This window comes from Tachyglossus aculeatus, chromosome 4 (assembly GCF_015852505.1).
Source record: "Tachyglossus aculeatus isolate mTacAcu1 chromosome 4, mTacAcu1.pri, whole genome shotgun sequence".
Lineage (NCBI taxonomy): Eukaryota > Metazoa > Chordata > Mammalia > Monotremata > Tachyglossidae > Tachyglossus > Tachyglossus aculeatus.
The window spans coordinates 93,437,174-93,457,301 of NC_052069.1; the positions used below are offsets into that span (position 1 = coordinate 93,437,174).

The following is a 20,128-nucleotide window of genomic DNA, read 5'->3' on the forward strand; positions in this document are numbered from 1 at the left end:
CACTTAACTTCTCAGGGCCTCTGTTACCTCATCTGCAGAATGGAGAATAAGGCTGTGAGCCCATCCTGAGACAGGAACCGTGTCCAACCCGATTTGCTTGTATCTACCCCAGCACTTAGTACAGTGCCTGGAACATAGAAAATGCTTAACAAGTACCACAATGTTATTGTTAATAATAACAAATATTGTTTCCTCTCCCTTTAAGACAGTGAATCTCCTCTGGGGCAGGGACCATGTCCAAACTAGTTTGCTTGTATTTACCCCAGCTCTTAAAACAGTGCTTTGGGATGTCGTAAGAATTTATGAGAAGTAGCATGACCTGCACGGCCACTGATTGAAGATGGGTCCGGGAGCCAGATGGGCCTGCGTTCTTACCCCGGCAGAGAAGCAGCATGGCTCAATGGAAAGAGCACGGGCTTGAGAGTCAAAAGTCATGCGTTCAAATCCCGGCTCTGCCAATTGTCAGCTGTGTGACTTTGGGCAAGAAACTTCCCTTCTCTGGGCCTCAGTTCCCTCATCTGTAAAATGGGGATTAAGGCCATAAACCCCACATGGGACAGGGGCTGTGCCCAGCCTGATTAGCTTGTACCTACCCCAGCGCTTAGTGCACTACCTGGCATCTAGTGAATGTTTAACAAATACTATAAAAACTACCATTTATTACTATTGTTGATTTGCATCCAGTACGTGATCAATAATTATATACATCAATAACATCAGGGAAGCAGCGTGGCTCAGTGGAAAGAGCATGGACTTTGGAGTCAGAGGTCATGGGTTCGAATCCTGACTCCACCACTTGTCAGCTGTGTGACTTTGGGCAAGTCACTTCACTTCTCTGGGCCTCAGTTCCCTCATCTGTAAAATGGGGATGAAGACTGTGAGCGCCCTGTGGGACAACCTGATCACCTTGTATACCCCCTGCGCTTAGAACAGTGCCTTGCACATAGTAAGTGCTTAATAAATGTCTTTAAAAAATAATAATAATAATTGTGCTTTGGCCAGCGGCAGCAGGAATAATCTTGGTCTCAGAGAGAAGAGATGATAAGCAGGCAGGGAGGCTGGGTGGGTTGTGAGCACGTTGTGGGCAGGGGACATGATTGTTGTAATGTTGTACTGTAATAATAATGATGGTATTTAAGTGCTTATTATGTGTCAAGCACTGTTCTAAGTGCTGGAGTGGATACAGGGTAATCAGGTTGTCCCATGTGGGGCTCACATTTTTAATCCCCATTTTACAGATGAGGGAACTGGGGCCCAGAGAAGTGAAGTGACTTGCCTAAGGTCACACGGCAGACAAGCGGTGGAGCTGGGATTAGAACCCACGTCCTCTGACTCCCAAACCCACGCTCTTTCCACTAAGGCATGCTGCACTTTCCCAAGCGCTTAGTACAGTGCTCTGCACACAGTAAATACTCCATAAATACGATCGAGTGATTGACTGACTTTATGAAGCCCCCCTTTCCCTCCGTAATAATAATAATAATAATAATAATCATTCATTCATTCATTCAATCGTATTTATTGAGCGCTTACTATGTGCGAGCACTGTACAAGCGCTTAGGAAGTACAAGTTGGCAACATATAGAGACGGTCCCTACCCAACAACGGGGTCACAGTCTAGAAGGGGGAAGACAGACAACAAAACAAAACATGTGGTCACGTGACAAGTCATCATAATAAATACAAGCAAAGCTAGAAGCACATCATTGACAAAATAAATAGTAAATATGTACAAGTAAAATAAATAGAGTAATAAATCTGTACAAACATATATACAGGTGCTGTGGGGAGGGGAAGGAGGTGAAGAGGATGGGGGGGAGGAAAAAGGGGGCTCAGTCTGGGAAGGCCTCCTGGAGGAGGTGAACTCTCAGCTCTCACCATCAATGATGGTGATGGCATTTGTGGAGAAGCAGCGTGACTTAGTGGTAAGAGCCCGGGCTTGGGAGTCAGAGGTCGTGGGTTCTAATTCCGGCTCCCTCACATGTCAGCTGTGTGACTTTGGGCAAGTCACGAAACTTCTCCGTGCCTCAGTGACCTCATCTGTAAAATGGGGACAAAGACTGTGAGCCCCACGTGGGAAAACCCAATTACCTTGTATCTACCCTAGCGTTAGAACAGTGCTAGGCACATATGGAGCGCTTGACAAATACCGACATTATTATTATTATTATTGAGCGCTTCCTATGTGTGAAGCACTGTTCCAAGCGCTGGGGGGGATACAAGGTCATCAGGTTGTGCCACATGGGGCTCACAGTCTTCATCTCCATTTTCCAGTTGAGGGAACTGAGGCATGGAGAAGTGACTTGCCCATGGTCACAAGGCTGACAAGGGGTGGAGTCGACATTCGAACCCACGACTTGTGACTCCCAAAGCCGGGCTCTTGCCACTAAGCCCAGGGATGTGAGACTGTGAGCCCAGTGTTGGGTAGGGACCGTCTCTCTATGTTGCCGACTTGGACTTCCCAAGCACTTAGTACAGTGCTCTGCACACAGTAATCGCTCAATAAATACAATTGAATGAATGAATGAATGTGACTTTGGGCAAGTCACGTAACTTCTCCGTGCCTCAGTGACCTCATTAGAGAAGCAGCGTGGCTCAGTGGAAAGAGCCCGGGCTTTGGAATCAGAGGTCGAGAGTTCAAATCCCGGCTCTGCCACTTTTCAGCTGTGTGACTTTGGGCAAGTCACTTCACTTCTCTGTGCCTCAGTTACCTCATCTGTAAAATGGGGATAAAGACTGTGAGCCCCACATGGGATGACCTGATCACCTTGTACCCTCCCCAGCGCTTAGAACAGTGCTTTGCACATAGTAAGCGCTTAATAAATGCCATTATTATTATTATTATTATCTGTAAAACGGGACGAAGACTGTGAGCCACACGTGGGAAAACCCGATGGCTTTGTATCTACCCTAGTGCTTAGAACAGTGCTAGGCACATATGGAGCGCTTGACAAATACCAACATTATTATCATTATTATTGAGCGCTTCCTAGGTGTGAAGCACTGTTCTAAGCACTGGGGGGGATACAAGGTCATCAGGTTGTGCCACATTGGGCTCACAGTCTTCATCCCCATTTTCCAGCTGAGGGAACTGAGGCATGGAGAAGTGATTTGTGCCCTCCCTCTGCCCATCCTCCAAGCTAGCTCTCTTCCTCCCTTCAAGACCCTGAGAGCTCACCTCCTCCAGGAGGCCTTCCCACACTGAGCCCCTTCCTTCCTCTCCCCCTCGTCCCCCTCTCCATCCCATCTTACCTCCTTCCCTTCCCCACAGCACCTGCATATATGTATATATGTTTGTACATATTTATTACTCTATTTATTTATTTATTTTACTTGTACCTATTCTATTTTATTTTGTTAGTATGTTTGCTTTTGTTCTCTGTCTCCCCCTTCTAGACTGTGAGCCCACTGTTGGGTAGGGACTGTCTCTATATGTTGCCGGCTTGTACTTCCCAAGCGCTTAGTACAGTGCTCTGCACACAGTAAGCGCTCAATAAATACGATTGATTGACTGATTGATACAGGCTGACAGGGGGCGGGGTCGAGATTCGAACCCACGACTTGTGACTCCCAAGGCCGGGCTCTTCTTCTTCCTTCGGTCGTATTTATTGAGCGCTTACTGGGTGCAGAGCACCGTACTAAACGCTTGGGAAGTCCAAGTCGGCCACATCGAGAGACGGTCCCTGAGCCCCGGGATCAATCAATCAATCGTATTTATTGAGCGCTTACTGTGTGCAGAGCACTGTACTAAGCGCTTGGGAAGTACAAGTTTGCAACATATAGAGACAGTCATCATCATCATCATCAATCGTATTTATTGAGCAATTACTGTGTGCAGAGCACTGTACTAAGCGCTTGGAAAGTCCAAGTTGGCAACATCTAGAGACAGTCCCTACCCAACAGTGGGCTCACAGTCTAAAAGGGGGAGACAGAGAACAAAACCAAACATACTAACAAAATAAAATAAATAGAATAGATGCCCAACAGTGGGCTCCCAGTCTAAAAAAATAATAAGGATGGTATTTGTTAAGCGCTTACTATGTGCCAAGCGCTGTTCTAAGCGCTGGGGAGGTTACAAGGTGATCAGGTTGTCCCACGAGGGGCTCGCAGTTTTAATCCCCATTTGACAGATGAGGGAACTGAGGCACAGAGAAGTTAAGTGACTTGCCCAAAGTCACCCAGCTGACGGTTGGCGGAGGCGGGATTTGAACCCATGACCTCTGACTCCAAAGCCCGGGCTCTTTCCACTGAGCCACGCGGACGGGGGGGGGGGGGGGGGGGGGGGCGCCAAGGGGGAGGCAGGGGTCCGACTTACCCGCCAGGGGGCGCAGCCACGGGCCCGCCCGGCTCTCACCGCCAAGGAGCCCATCGCGCGTCAGCACCGAAGACCCCCGGACCGACCGAACGATGGGCGGGGCCTGGTGAGGGGGCGTGGCCTGTGGGGGCGTGGCCGGAGGGCAGGACGGCGATTGGGTGAGGCCGGGGGGCGGTCGGGGGCGTGCCCTGCTAGAAGGCGTGGCTTGATAGGGGGCGGGGCCTGGGGAGGGGAGGGGCCGGAGGGCCGGACGGCGATTGGGTGAGGCCGGGGGGCGGTCGGGGCGTGGCCTGCTAAGGGAAGTAGGTTGCTAGGGGCGGGGCCTGGGGAGGGGAGGGGCCGGAGGGCCGGACGGCGATAGGGTGAGGCCGGGGGGGGCGGTCGGGGCGTGGCCTGTTAAGGGACGCAGCTTGTTAGGGGGCGGGGCCTGGGAAGGGGAGGGGCCGGGAGGCAGGACGGCGATTGGGTGAGGCCGGAGGGCTCGTCCCCCTCTCCATCCCTCCATCTTACCTCCTTCCCTTCCCCACAGCACCTGTATATATGTTTGTACATATTTTTTACTCCTCTATTTATTTATTTATCTTATTTGTACATATCTATTCTATTTATTTTATTTTGTTAGTATGTTTGGTTTTGTTCTCTGTCTCCCCCTTTTAGACTGTGAGCCCACTGTTGGGTAGGGACTGTCTCTAGATGTTGCCAATTTGCACTTCCCGAGCGCTTAGTGCAGTGCTCTGCACATAGTAAGCGCTCAATAAATACGATTGATGATGATGATGAGGACGGCGATTGGGTGAGGCCGGGGGGCGGTCGGGGCGTGGCCTGTTACGGGACGTATCTTGTTAGGGGGCGGGGCCTGGGGAGGGGAGGGGCCGGCGGGCCGGACGGCGATTGGGTGAGGCCGCGGGCGGTCGGGGGCGTGGCCAGTGAGGGGGCGTGGCCTGGGGCGGGAGAGGGATTGGCGGACGCGGGTGGGGTTGTGGGCGGGGGCCTGTTGTGTGACGTAAGAGGGCGTGGCCGGAGTTGGTGGCGTGTCGGAAGGGGATTGGTGGAGCAGTGGGCGGAGGGGGTGTGTGTGTGTGTCAGTGACGTCATCATGGGCGTGGCCTCTCCGAGGGCGGGGCCCTGGGGGTGACGGGAGAACAGGGGGAGTTCATTCATTCATTCATTCATTCAATCAATCAATCAATCGTATTTATTAAGCGCTTACTGTGTGCAGAGCACTGTACTAAGCGCTTGGGAAGGACAAGTTGGCAACATAGAGAGACAGTCCCTACCCAACAGTGGGCTCACAGTCTGAAAGGGGGAGACGGAGAACAAAACCAAACATACTAATAAAATAAATAGAATAGATAGGTACAAGTAAAATAAATAAATAAATAAATAACTAGAGTAATAAATATGTACAAACATATATACATAGCTGTGGGGAAGGGGAGGAGGTAAGATTGGGGGGATGCAGAGGGGGACAAGGGGGCTCTCGTATTTTTTTTATGGCATTATTAAGTGCTTACTATGTGCAAAGCACTGTTCTAAGCGCTGGGGAAGATTACAAGGTGATCAGGTTGTCCCACGGGGGGCTCACAGTCTTCATCCCCATTTTACAGATGAGGTAACTGAGGCTCAGAGAAGTTAAATGACTTGCCCAAGGTCACACAGCAGACATGTGGTGGAGCTGGGATTCGAACCCATAACCTCTGACTCCAAAGCCCGAGCTCTTTCCACTGAGCCACGCTGTGCAGAGCACGGGACTAAGCGCTTGGGAAGTCCAAGTCGGCAACATAGAGAGATGGTCCCTACCCAACAGCGGGCTCACAGCCTAGAAGGGGGAGACAGACAACAAAACAAAACATTCATTCACTTGTATTTATTGAGCACTTACTGTGTGCAGAGCACCGGACTAAGCTCTTGGGAAGTCCAAGTCGGCAACATAGAGAGGCGGTCCCTACCCAACAGCGGGCTCACAGCCTAGAAAGAGGAGACAGACAACAAAAGACATTCATTCATCCAGTTGTATTTATTGAACGCTTACTGTGTGCAGAGCACTGGACTAAGCGCTTGGGAAGTCCAAGTTGGCAACATAGAGAGACGGTCCCTCCCCAACAACGGGCTCACGGTCTAGAAGGGGGAGACAGACAACAAAAGAAAGCATGTGGACAGTTGACAAAACATGTAGACAGGTGTCAAAACCGACAGAATAAATAGGATTATAGCTATATCATTAACAAAATAAATAGAATACTAAATATGTACAAGAAATAGTAAATATGTAAAATACGGCCCACGGTTGCCAAGGCCCTGATAGGAAGCTCATGGGCCTTCTAACACCCATTGGAAACCAGCATGGCCCAGCGGAATGTATGTGGGATTAAGATTCAGAGGCCCTGGATTCTAATCCTGCTCTGCCACATACCTGCTGTGTGACCTTGTGCTAGTCACTTAACCTCTCTGGGCCTCAGTTCTCTCCACTGCAAAATGGTGATTCAATTCCTGTCGGTCCTCCTATTTAAACTGTGAGCTCCATGTGGAATCTGATTAGCATAATAATAATAATTTTGGTATTTGTTAAGCTGTGTAATTTTGGTATTTGCAAAGCACAGTTCTAAGCTCTGGTGAGGATACAAGGTGATCAGGTTGTCCCATGCGGGGCTCACAATCTTAATCCCCATTTTCCAGATGAGGTCACTGAGGCCCAGAGAAGTTAAGCGACTTGCCAGAAGTCACACAGCTGACAAGCAATGGAGCATGTATCATCTATCCCAACGTTTTATACAGTGCTTGACATATAGCAAGTGCCTAATAAATATTATTATTGTTGTTATTGTTCTTGTGAAGCAGCATGGTGTAGTGGATAATAATGATGGTATTTGTTAAGCGCTTACTATGTGCCAAGCACTGTTCTAGACCTTGGGTCTGGGAGTCAGCTTCCCCGCTTGTCTGCTGTGTGATCTTGGGCAAGTCACTTCACTTCTCTGGGCCTCAGTGACCTCATCTGGAAAAAGGGGTTTCATTCATTCATTCAATCGTATTTATTGAGCGCTTACTCTGTGCAGAACACTCTACTAAGTGCTTAGAAAGTACAATTCGGCAACAGAGACAATGCCTGCCGAACAACGGACTCACAGTCTAGAAGGGGGGAGACAGACATCAAAACAAGTAGACAGGCATCAATATAAATAAATAGACTCATAGCTGTATTTATTCAATCATATTTATTGAGCGCTTAAGGGTTTGAGACTCTGAGCCTCCTGTGGGGTAGGGATTGTGTCCGATCCAATTTGCTTGTATCCACCCCAGCTCTTGGAACAGTGTCTAGCACATAGTAAGCAGTTAACAAGTACCATTATTTTATTGTTATTATTATTATTGTTATTATTCCAACCCCACCAATAGGCAGTTTGAACCCTCATCGTGGTGCCCCAACTCCCAAGTGCAAGAAAGGGCAGTGTGGTGGGCAGCCTAGCTTCTAGACTGTGAGCCCTTGTTGGGTAGGGACCGTCTCTATCTGTTGCCGACTTGTCCTTCCCAAGCGCTTAGTACAGTGCTCTGCACACAGTAAGCGCTCAATAAATTCTATTTCTTTTGTTAATGATGTGCATATAGCTATATTTCTATTCGTTCTGACGGTTTTGACACCTGTCTACATGTTTTGTTTTGTTGTCCGTCTCCCCCTTCTAGACTATGAGCCCGTTGTTGGGTAGGGACCGTCTCTGTTGCCGACTTGTCCTTCCCAAGCGCTTAGTCCAGTGCTCTGCACACAGTAAGCGCTCAATAAATACGATTGAAGGAATGATTGACTGTGAGCGCGTTGTTGGGTAGGGACCGTCTCTGTTGCTGATTTGTACTTCCCAAGCGCTTAGTCCAGTGCTCTGCACACAGTAAGCGCTCAATAACTACGATTGAAGGGATGAATGTGGGCTCGTTGTTGGGTAGGGACCGACTCTGTTGCCGATTTAATAATAATAATAATAATAATAATAATAATATTGGCATTTATTAAGTGCTTACTATGTGTAAAGCACTGTTCTAAGCGCTGGGCACTGTTATAAGTGCTGGCACCCAAGCGCTAAGTACAGTGCTCTGGCACACAGCAAGCGCTCAATAAATACGATTGAAGGAATGAATGACTGTGAGCCCGTTGTTGGGTTGGGACCGTCTCTATCTGTTGCCGATTTGTCCTTCCCAAGCGCTTAGTCCAGTGCTCTGCACGCAGTAAGCGCCCAATAAATACGATTGAAGGAATTCATGAATGAAAGTAAGCGCTCAATAAATACGACTGAATGAATGAATGACTGTGAGCCCGTTGCTGGGTAGGGACCGTCTCTATCTGTTGCCGATTTGTACTTCCCAAGCGCTTAGTACAGAGCTGTGCACACAGTAAGCGCTCAATAAATACGATGGAATGAATGAATGACTGTGAGCCCGTTGCTGGGTAGGGACCGTCTCTATCTGTTGCCAAGTTGTACTTCCCAAGCGCTTAGTCCAGTGCTCAGCACACAGTAAGCGCCCAATAAATACGATTGAAGGAATAAATGACTGTGAGCTTGTTATTGGGTAGGGACCGTCTCTGTTGCCGATTTAATAATAATAATAATAATGGCATTTATTAAGTTCTTACTATGTGCAAAGCACTGTTCTAAGCGCTGGGTACTGTTCTAAGCGCTGGCACCCAAGCGCTTAGTACAGTGCTCTGGCACACAGTAAGCGCTCAATAAATACGATTGAAGGAATGAATGACTGTGAGCCCGTTGCTGGGTAGGGACCGTCACTATCTGTTGCCGATTTGTCCTTCCCAAGCGCTTAGTCCAGTGCTCTGCACACAGTAAGCGCTCAATACATACGATTGAGTGAATGAATGACTGTGAGCCCGTTGCTGGGTAGGGACCGTCTCTATCTGTTGCCACCTTGTATTTCCCAAGCGCTTAGTCCAGTGCTCTGCACGCAGTAAGCAGCGTGAGAAGCAGCGTGGCTCAGTGGAAAGAGCTCGGGCTCTGGTATCAGAGGTCATGGGTTCAAATCCCCACTCCGCCAATTGTCAGCTGTGTGACTTTGGTCAAGTCACTTCACTTCTCTGGGCCTCAGTTAGCTCATCTGTCAAATGGGGATTAAGACTGTGAGCCCCCTGTGGGACAAACCGATCACCTTGTAACCTCCCCAGCGCTTAGAACAGTGCTTTGCACATAGTAATTATGTATTTATTTATTTATTTTACTTGTACCTATCTATTCTATTTATTTTATTTTGTTAGTATGTTTGGTTTTGTTCTCTGTCTCCCCCTTTTAGACTGTGAGCCCACTGTTGGGTAGGGACTGTCTCTAGATGTTGCCAATTTGTACTTCCCAAGCGCTTAGTACAGTGCTCTGCACATCTTTTAGACTGTGAGCCCACTGCTGGGTAGGGACTGTCTCTCTATGTTGCCAATTTGTACTTCCCAAGCGCTTAGTACAGTGCTCTGCACACAGTAAGTGCTCAATAAATACGATGGAATGAATGAATGACTATGAGCCCGTTGCTGGGTAGGGGCCGTCGCTATCTGTTGCCCATTTGTGCTTCCCAAGCGCTTAGTACAGTGCTGTGGCACACAGTGAGCGCTCAATAACTACGATGGAATGAATGAATGACTGTGAGCCCGTTGCTGGGTAGGGGCCGTCTCTATCTGTTGCCCATTTGTACTTCCCAAGCGCTTAGTCCAGTGCTCTGCACGCAGTACACAGCTCTGCACACAGTAAGCACCGTGAGAAGCAGCGTGGCTCAGTGGAAAGAGCCCGGGCTTTGGTGGCAGAGGTCAAGGGTTCAAATCCCCACTCTGCCAATTGTCAGCTGTGTGACTTTGGGCAAATCACTTAACTTCTCTGGGCCTCAGTTACCTCATCTGTCAAATGGGGATTAAGACCGTGAGCCCCCTGTGGGACAAACTGATCACCTTGTAACCTCCCCAGTGCTTAGAACAGTGTTTTGCACATAGTAATTATTTATTACTCTATTTATTTATTTATTTATTTATTTTGCTTGTACATATCTATTCTATTTATTTTATTTTGTTAGTATGTTTGGTTTTGTTCTCTGTCTCCCCCTTTTAGACTGTGAGCCCACTGTTGGGTAGGGACCGTCTCTCTATGTTGCCAATTTGTACTTCCCAAGCGCTTAGTACAGTGCTCTGCACATCTTTTAGACTGTGAGCCCTTTTAGACTGTGAGCCCACTGCTGGGTAGGGACTGTCTCTCTATGTTGCCAATTTGTACTTCCCAAGCGCTTAGTACAGTGCTCTGCACATAGTAAGCGCTCAATAAATACGATTGATGATGATGATGGGGTAGGGACTGTCTCTATATGCTGCCAACTTGTACTTCCCAAGCGCTTAGTACAGTGCTCTGCACATCTTTTAGACTGTGAGCCCTTTTAGACTGTGAGCCCACTGCTGGGTAGGGACTGTCTCTAGATGTTGCCAATTTGTACTTCCCAAGCGCTTAGTAGAGTGCTCTGCACATAGTAAGCGCTCAATAAATACGATTGATGATGATGATGATAGTAAGCGCTCAATAAAAACGATTGATGATGATGATGATGATAGTAAGTGCTTAATCAATGCTAAAAAAAAAAGTAAGCGCTCAATAAATACGATTGAATGAATGAATGACTGTGAGCCCGTTGCTGGGTAGGGACCGTCTCTATCTGTTGCCGATTTGTGCTACCCAAGCGCTTAGTACAGAGCTGTGCACACAGTAAGCGCTCAATAAATACGATTGAATGAATGAATGACTGTGAGCCCGTTGCTGGGTAGGGACCGTCTCTACCTGTTGGCAACTTGTACTTCCCAAGCGCTTAGTCCAGTGCTCTGCACACAGTAAGCGCCCAATAAATACGATTGAATGAATGAATGAAAGTTCTCAATAAATACGAGTGAATGAATGAATGACTGTGAGCCCGCTGTTGGGTAGGGACCGTCTTTATCTGTTGCCGATTTGTACCTCCCAAGGGCTTAGTCCAGTGCTCTGCACGCAGTAAGCGCCCAATAAATACGATTGAAGGAATTCATGAATGAAAGTAAGCGCTCAATAAATACGACTGAATGAGTGAGCCCGTTGCTGGGTAGGGACCGTCTCTATATGTCGCCACCTTGTACTTCCCAAGCGTTTAGTCCAGTGCTCTGCACGCAGTAAGCGCCCAATAAATACGATTGAATGAATTCATGAATGAATTCAAGGCCCTGCTGAGAGCTCACCTCCTCCAGGAGGCCTTCCCAGACTGAGCCCCTTCCTTCCTCTCCCCCTCGTCCCCCTCTCCATCCCCCCCATCTTACCTCCTTCCCTTCCCCACAGCACCTGTATATATGTATATATGTTTGTACATATTTATTACTCTATTTATTTATTTATTTATTTTACTTGTACATATCTATCCTATTTATTTTATTTTGTTAGTATGTTTGGTTTTGTTCTCTGTCTCCCCCTTTTAGACTGTGAGCCCACTGTTGGGTAGGGACTGTCTCTATATGTTGCCAATTTGTACCTCCCAAGCGCTTAGTACCGTGCTCTGCACATAGTAAGCGCTCAATAAATACGATTGATGACGATGATGATGATGAAAGTAAGCGCTCAATAAATATGACTGACTGAATGAATGACTGTGAGCCCATTGCTGGGTAGGGCCCGTCTCTATCTGTTGCCGATTTGTACTTCCCAAGCGCTTAGTACAGAGCTGTGCACACAGTAAGCGCCCAATAAATACGATTGAATGAATTCATGAATGAAAGTAAGCGCTCAATAAATACGACTGAATGAATGAATGACTGTGAGCCCGTTGGTGGGTAGGGACCGTCTCTAGCTGTTGCCACCTTGTACTTCCCAAGTGCTTAGTCCAGTGCTCTGCACGCAATAAGCGCCCAATAAATACGATTGAATGAATGAATGAAAGTGGTCAATAAATACGAGTGAATGAATGAATGACTGTGAGCCCGTTGCTGGGCAGGGACCGTCTCTATCTGTTGCCGATTTGCGCTTCCCAAGCGCTTAGCACAGTGCACTGCACGCAGTAAGCGCCCAATAAATACGATTGAAGGAATTCATGAATGAAAGTAAGCGCTCAATAAATACGACTGAATGAATGAATGACTGTGAGCCCGTTGCTGGGCAGGGACCGTCTCTATCTGTTGCCGATTTGTGCTTCCCAAGCGCTTAGCACAGTGCACTGCACGCAGTAAGCGCCCAATAAATACGATTGAATGAATGAATGAAAGTAAGTGGTCAATAAATACGACTGAATGAATGAATGACTGTGAGCCCGTTGCTGGGCAGGGACCGTCTCTATCTGTTGCCGATTTGTGCTTCCCAAGCGCTTAGTACAGAGCTGTGCACACAGTAAGCGCTCAATAAATACGATTGATTGATTGATGTGTACTTCCCAAGAGCTTAGTCCAGTGCTCTGCACACAGTAAGCGCTCAATAAATACGATGGAATGAATGAATGGATGGATGAATGAATGCATGAATGGATGAATGAATGGATGAATGAATGGGTGAATGAATGAATGGATGAATGAATGAAGAGTCGGGCAAGAGGCCCGCGGGCTTCCCCGGGCGGCCTTCCGGAACGCGCGCGCGTGCGCGCTGGCTCCCGCTGAGCCGTGGCCGCGCGCACGCCGGGGCGTGCGTCGGGGAGCGCGCACGCCGGGGCGTGCGTCGGGTAGTCGGGCCCTGCCTCCTGGCCTGGCAGGGCTGAGGGCCTGAGGGGCGGGCGGCCATGTGGAAGCTCGTCCCCGCCCGAGGTAAGGCCGCACGCGGGGCTCATCATCATCATCATCATCATCAATCGTATTGATTGAGCGCTTACTATGTGCAGAGCACTGGACTAAGCGCTTGGGAAGTACAAATTGGGTCAGGCCTCTCCGATCTTCCATCCTTGTATCTCTCCCCATTTCAGTCCACACTTCACGCCTCTGCCCGGATCGTCTTTGTGCAGAAACTCTCTGGGCATGATGATGATGATGCTGCTGATGTCGATGTCACTCCCCTCCTCAGAAATCTCCAATGGCTCCCAGTCAACCTACGCATCAGGCAAAAACGCCTCACCCTGGGCTTCGAGGCTCCCCCCATCTTACCTCCTTCCCTTCCCCACAGCACCTGTATATATGTTTGTACATATTTATTACTCTATTTTACTTGTACGTATCTATTCTATTTATTTTATTTTGTTAGTATGTTTGGTTTCGTTCTCTGTCCCCCCCTTTTAGACTGGGAGCCCACTGTTGGGTAGGGACCGTCTCTCTATGTTGCCAATTTGTACTTCCCAAGCGCTTAGTACGGTGCTCTGCACATAGTAAGCGCTCAATAAATACGATTGATGATGATGATGATGATTATTATTATTCAAGGCTCCCTCCATCTTACCTCCTTCCTTTCCCCACAGCACCTGTATATATGTATATATATTTGTACATATTTATTACTCTATGTATTTATTTTACTTGTACATATCTATTCTATTTATTTTATTTTGTTAGCATGTTTAGTTTTGTTCTCCGTCTCCCCCTTTTAGACTGTGAGCCCACCGTTGGGTAGGGACTGTCTCTATATGTTGCCAATTTGTACTTCCCAAGCGCTTAGTACAGTGCTCTGCACACAGTAAGCGCTCAATAAATACAATTGATGATGATGATTCAAGGCTCCCCCATCTTACCTCCTCCCCTTCCCCACAGCACCTGTATATACGTATATATGTTTGTACATATTTATTACTCTATTTATTTATTTTACTGGTACATATCTATTCTATTTATTTTATTTTGTTAGTATGCTTGGCTTTGTTCTCCGTCTCCCCCTTTTAGACTGTGAGCCCGCTGTGGGGTAGGGACTGTCTCTATATGTTAACAACTTGTACTTCCCAAGCGCTTAGTACGGTGTTCTGCACAGAGTAAGCGCTCAATAAATACGATTGATGATGATGATGATGATGATCACCTCGCCCCCTCCTCCCTCACCTCCCTTCTCGCCTTCTCCAGCCCAGCCCGCACCCTCCGCTCCTCTGCCGCTAACCTCCTCACTGGGCCTCGTTCTCGCCTGTCATCATCATCATCATCAATCGTATTTATTGAGTGCTTACTGTGTGCAGAGCACTGTACTAAGCGCTTGAGCGCTGTACTAAGCTTGTGCTAAACTGTACTAAGCTTGAGCACTGTACTAAGCACTGTACTAAGCGCTGTCCCGACGTCGACCCCCGGCCCACGTCCTCCCCCTGGCCTGGAATGCCCTCCCTCCCCACATCCTCCAAGCTAGCTCTCTTCCTCCCTTCAAAGCCCTACTGAGAGCTCACCTCCTCCAGGAGGCCTTCCCACACTGAGCCCCCTCCTTCAATCAATCAATCGTATATATTGAGTGCTTACTGTGTGCAGAGCACTGGACTAAGCGCTTGAGAAGTACAAGTTGGCAACATATAGAGACAGTCCCTACCCAACAGTGGGCTCACAGTCTAGAAGGGGGAGGCAGAGAACAAAACCAAACATATCAACAAAATAAAATAAAATAAATAAAATGAATAGAATGGATATGTACAAGATCGGTCTGCGCCCCCCAGCCCTTCAATCAATCGTATTTATTGAGCGTTTACTGTGTGCAGAGCACTGTACTAAGCGCTTGGGAAGTACAAGTTGGCAACATATAGAGACAGTCCCTACCCAACAGTGGGCTCACAGTCTAGAAGGGGGAGACGGAGAACAAAACCAAACATACTGACAAAATAAAATAAATAGAATAGATAGGTACAAGTAAAATAAATAGAGTAATAAATATGTTCAAACATATATGCAGGTGCTGTGGGGAAGGGAAGGAGGTAAGATGGGGGGGATGGAGAGGGGGATGAGGGGGAGAGGAAGGAAGGGGCTCAGTCTGGGAAGGCCTCCTGGAGGAGGTGAGCTCTCAGTAGGGCCTTGAAGGGAGGAAGAGAGCTAGCTTGGCGGGTGGGCAGAGGGAGGGCATTTCAGGCCCTCTATTCTACTTGTACGTATTCTATTTATTTTATTTTGTTAATATGCTTTGTTTCGTTGTCCATCTCCCCCTTCTAGACTTGTGAGCCCGCTGTTGGGTAGGGACCGTCTCTATATGTTGCCAGCTTCCCAAGCGCTTAGTCCAGTGCTCTGCACCCAGTAAGCGCTCAATAAATACGATTCAATGAATGAAAGAATGAGGAGGGCTGAGGTGAAAGAAGCGCCTGAGGGCCGCCCGCCCCTCCCCACAGGCGCTTTGAGGAAGAAAGGCCCTCAAGGGGATCGGAATAATATTCATTCAATCGTCTTGATTGAGCGCTTACTGGGTGCAGAGCACTGGACTAAGCGCTTAGAAAGTGCAAGTCGGCAACATGTAGAGACGGTCCCTACCCAACAACGGGCTCACAGTCTAGAAAACAATAATAATGATGGTATTTGCTAGCCTGATTACCTTGTATCTTCTCCAATGAGTAGAACATGCTCGGCACCTAGTTAGTGCTTAACAAATGCCGTAATTATTATCATTCTTACTATTGCACACAGGAGCCCTCAGTAAATACAACTGAAAGAATATGGCCCTGCCCCTCTCAGAAACCTGATTACCTTGTATCTACCCCAATGCGTAGAACAGTGCTCGGCACCTAGTAAGTGCTTAACAAATGCCGTAATTATTATCATTCTTACTATTGCACACAGGAGCGCTCAGTAAATACAACTGAAAGAATGTGGCCCTGCTCCTTCCAGAAACCTTGTGGAAAAGTTGCCTGAGGTGACATCGTGACATCCAAAACAGGGGACGGGGTAATTGCAGCTGCTGCCAGCTGCAAAGCCCCGTCTGTTTTTTGTTTGTTTTTTAATGGTATTTGTTAAGTGCTTACTATGTACCAGGCACTGTTCTAAGTGCTGGGGTAGAGGCATCCTACTCAGGTTGCATTTATTCATTCAGTTGTATTTATTGAGTGCTTACCGTGGGCAAACACTGTACTAAGCGCTTGGGAGAATACAATATAACACACAGACCCATTCCCCGCTCACAACAAACTCACACAGTCCATGGCCCACAAAGGGTTCACAATCATAATCCCCATTTTACCGAAGAGATAACTGAGGCCCAGGGAAGTGAAGTGGCTTAACCAAGGTCACCCGGCAGACAAGTGGCTGGAGGCAGGATTAGAACCCAGGTCCTTTTGACTCCCTAGGCCGTGCTTCATCCACTGGGCCACGGTGCTTCTTCTTCTCATCTGGCTTAGCTGCGTCCCTGCAGAGATGGGGACTGCTGGGCCTGCTGTTCTCTCTGGCAACAGTCGTTGCGGCTTCTGCTTTCCCGTTATCCGCGTCAGGGAGCACGGCCAGAAACAGCTCAGCTGGGGCAGGAGCGGCCAAACCAGCTCTCTTCCTCCCTTCAAAGCCCTACAGAGAGCTCACCTCCTCCAGGAGGCCTTCCCAGACTGAGCCCCCTTTTTCCTCTTCTCCTCCCCATCCCCCCCGCCCTACCTCCTTCCCTTCCCCGCAGCACCTGTGTATATATTTTTACAGATTTATTACTCTATTTTACTTGTACACATGTACTATTCTATTTATTTTGTTAATGATGTGCGTATAGCTTTAATTCTATTTGTTCTGACAATTTTGACACCTGTCTACATGTTTTGTTTCATTGTCCGTCTCCCCCTTCCAGACTGTGAGCCCGTTGTTGGGTAGGGACCGTCTCTATATGTTGCCGACTTGTACATCCCAAGCGCTAAGTACAGTGCTCTGCACACAGTAAGCGCCCAATAAATATGATTGAATGAATGAATGAATGAAGGGCCAACCCCCCAGCTTGGATACTTCGATGAACACAAAGAGAAACTGAAACTTTGGTCAAAAGTCTTGGGTTTAGAGGCCTTGGCAAATGAAAGACGAGGCTGAAATGATTTTCAGGGAGAGCCTTTGTGGAGGGGATCGTGTCTACCAACTGTGTTGTATCCGACTATCCCAAGTGCTTAGTGCAGTGCTCCACGCACAGTAAATGCTCGATAAACACCACTGATTACAGCTTTCAGGCCACTGCTAGCAATATAGTATTTTTCTTAGGCTCCAGGAGTGAACTTGACATAATATTAATTGTCATATTTGTTAAGTGCTTACTATGTGCCAGGCACTGTACTTATTGCAGGGGTGGATACGTACAAATCGGGTTGGACACAGTCCCAGTCCCAGATGGGGCTCACAGCTCAACCCCATTTTATAGAAGAGGGAACTGACACCCAAAGAAGTGAGGTGACTTACCCAAGGTCACACAGCAGACAAGTGCCGGAGATGGGATTAGAACCCATGACCTCCCAGGCCTGTGCTCTGTCCACTATTCCATGTGGTGGGGCAGACTAATGGTTTGCCCAGGCCAGTGTTCTGACAGTGACACTGGGATGCATGGACGAAAAGTTTGACGTTTACTGTAGTTTGGGCTGTATCGCATCCCTAATTTCCCCCTGTAGATTTCATGCCCATGAGTTCATCCAAACTCTGAACCTGCTAATATTTTAGACTGACACAAATTCCATGTCCGTACCTTATGCGGTTTGAAAAAAATGTTTCCTTTTTGTTTACTTTCCAACTTCATTGAATGCTCCCTCAGCCTGGTAATAATTGCTGCATTTCTTAAGTGCTTTCTCTGTGCCAAGGATTGAGCTGGGAGTAGGTACAAGATAATCAGGTCAAAGACAGTCCCTACGCTGTATGTGGTTCACAGTCTAGGGGGAGAAGGAAAATAGGTGTTTATTCCCCGTTTTACACATGAGGAAACCAAGGCAGACAAGTGACTTGCCAAAAATTCCACAGTAGGGTAAGTGGGCCAAACTGAAAATAGACCTTGGGTTCTCTGACTCCCATGGCAACTCTGGTCCCACTTGTTGCTGTGGGAATTGTTGAGCAATAGCTCTGTGTTCACCCAGTCAGTGAATCAGTCAGTGGTATTTTTTGAGGGCTTACTATTTGTAGACCACTGCACACAACTTTTAGGATTTTGTAAAGGCCAGTCATGCCCCACCTCAACTTATGTCTCTCCAGACTAAACTGTAAGATCCTCTTTAAATTGTGAGTGCCTTGTAGGCAGGGGTCATGTCTACCAACTCTGTTAAATTGTTCTCTCCCAAGTGCTTAGTTCAGTGTTCTGCATACAGTAAGCACTCAGTAAGTGCTCACTGGTTGACTGCCAGACTTTGCTCTCAGTCCTCATACAGTTTGTCCATTCTAAGTTGGGTGATCAAAACTGCACGAGCTATTCCGAGGTGGACATATCCTGATTTTGTACAGTGGCAAACTTATACTTTCTGTTTTCTCTCCCGTTGATTTTCCTGTTGGCAGACTGGGAGGTTGAGCCGTCATTGGTATTCATTAAGTGCTTACTGTGTCAAGAGCACTGTATTAAACACTTGTGAGAGTTCAGTATAGTAGAGTTGATAGACATTTTCTCTTCCCTTAAATTGCTGCATTTCTCTCTCCTCTATCTCTCTCTTTTTTTTCCATCTCCATATTTCTTCATCTACCTCTTCTGTCTGATTTTTGTTGACTGTTCTTACCTACCAGGGGGTATGTCGCAATATATGAATACAGATACTTAAGGTGTAGGCCCTGTATCATTACTGAGCATAAACTGTGTGCAGAACATTGTATTAAGCACTTAGGAGAATTCAATAAAACGTAGTTGGTAGACATGTTCCCTACCCACAATGAGCTTACAATCTAGAGGGGGAGACAGACGTTAATATAGATAAATAATTTATACTGTATAATTTATAGATATGTACGTATATCATTTATAGGTATATCATCATCATCATCAATCGTATTTATTGAGCGCTTACTGTGTGCAGAGCACTGTACTAAGCGCTTGGGAAGTACACATTGGCAACATATAGAGACAGTCCCTACCCAACAGTGGGCTCACAGTCTAAAAGGGGGAGACAGAGAACAAAACCAAACATAGTAACAAAATAAAATAAATAGAATAGATTTGTACAAGTAAAATAAATAAATAAATAGAGTAATAAATATGTACATACATATATACAGGTGCTGTGGGGAAGGGAAGGAGGTAAGATGGGGGGGGATGGAGAGGGGGACGAGGGGGAGAGGAGGAAGGGGCTCAGTCTGGGAAGGCCTCCTGGAGGAGGTGAGCTCTCAGTAGGGCCTTGAAGGGAGGAAGAGAGCTAGCTCTCTTACAGGTATATAAGTGCTGTGGGCTGAGTGTGGGGCAAATATCAAATGCCCAAAGGTCACAGATCAAAGTGCATAGTGACACAGATGGGAGAGGAGCCGGGGACAATCAGTCATATTTATTGAGCACTTACTAAGGGCTTGGGAGATTACAATATAATGGACTTGGTAGACATGCTCCCTGCCCACAGTGATGTTACAGTCTAGAGGCTTAATCAGGGAAGGCCTCTTGAGGGTGAGGAGAGTGGTGGTGTGGCATATGTGGAGGGGGAGAAAGTTCCAGGCCAGAAGGAGGATGTGGGAAAGGGGTCGATGGCGAGCCAGATGAGATTGGAGCACAGAGCTTGAGTAGCCGAGTGTGCGGGCTGAGCTGCAGTTGGAGATCAGTGAGGTGAAGTAAGAGGGGGTAAGCCGACTGAGGGTTTTAAAGCCGACGATAAGGAGTTTCAGTTTGGCGTGGAGATGGATGGACAACCACTGGAGGTTCTTGAGGGGTGGAAAGGTTTGGACTGAACTTTTTGGAGAAAAATGATCCTGGCAGCAGAGTGAAGTGTGAACTGGAGTGAGAAGAGGCGGAAGGCAGGGAGGTCAGTGAGGAGGGAGATGCAATAGTCGAGGTGGAAGAGGATAAGTCCGTG

At 47.5% G+C, this 20,128-nt stretch overlaps 2 protein-coding genes across 3 annotated transcripts in view; one reads left to right on the forward strand and one right to left on the reverse strand.

The window, feature by feature from the left end:
• The window catches only part of DECR1 (2,4-dienoyl-CoA reductase 1), a 32,697-nt gene extending 28,281 nt beyond the window's left edge, over positions 1-4,416 (reverse strand). For both annotated transcript variants that reach the window (XM_038745775.1, XM_038745776.1), the window contains exon 1: positions 4,316-4,416. In XM_038745775.1, the coding sequence (XP_038601703.1) occupies positions 4,316-4,369 (54 nt within the window). In that variant the 5' untranslated portion in view covers positions 4,370-4,416. The remainder of the gene's footprint in view (positions 1-4,315) is intronic.
• An 8,618-nt stretch (positions 4,417-13,034) lies between these two features.
• Positions 13,035-20,128, forward strand: part of NBN (nibrin) — a 39,043-nt gene continuing 31,949 nt past the window's right edge. The window contains exon 1 of the mRNA XM_038744673.1: positions 13,035-13,079. Within this exon, the coding sequence (XP_038600601.1) occupies positions 13,055-13,079 (25 nt within the window). The 5' untranslated portion in view covers positions 13,035-13,054. The remainder of the gene's footprint in view (positions 13,080-20,128) is intronic.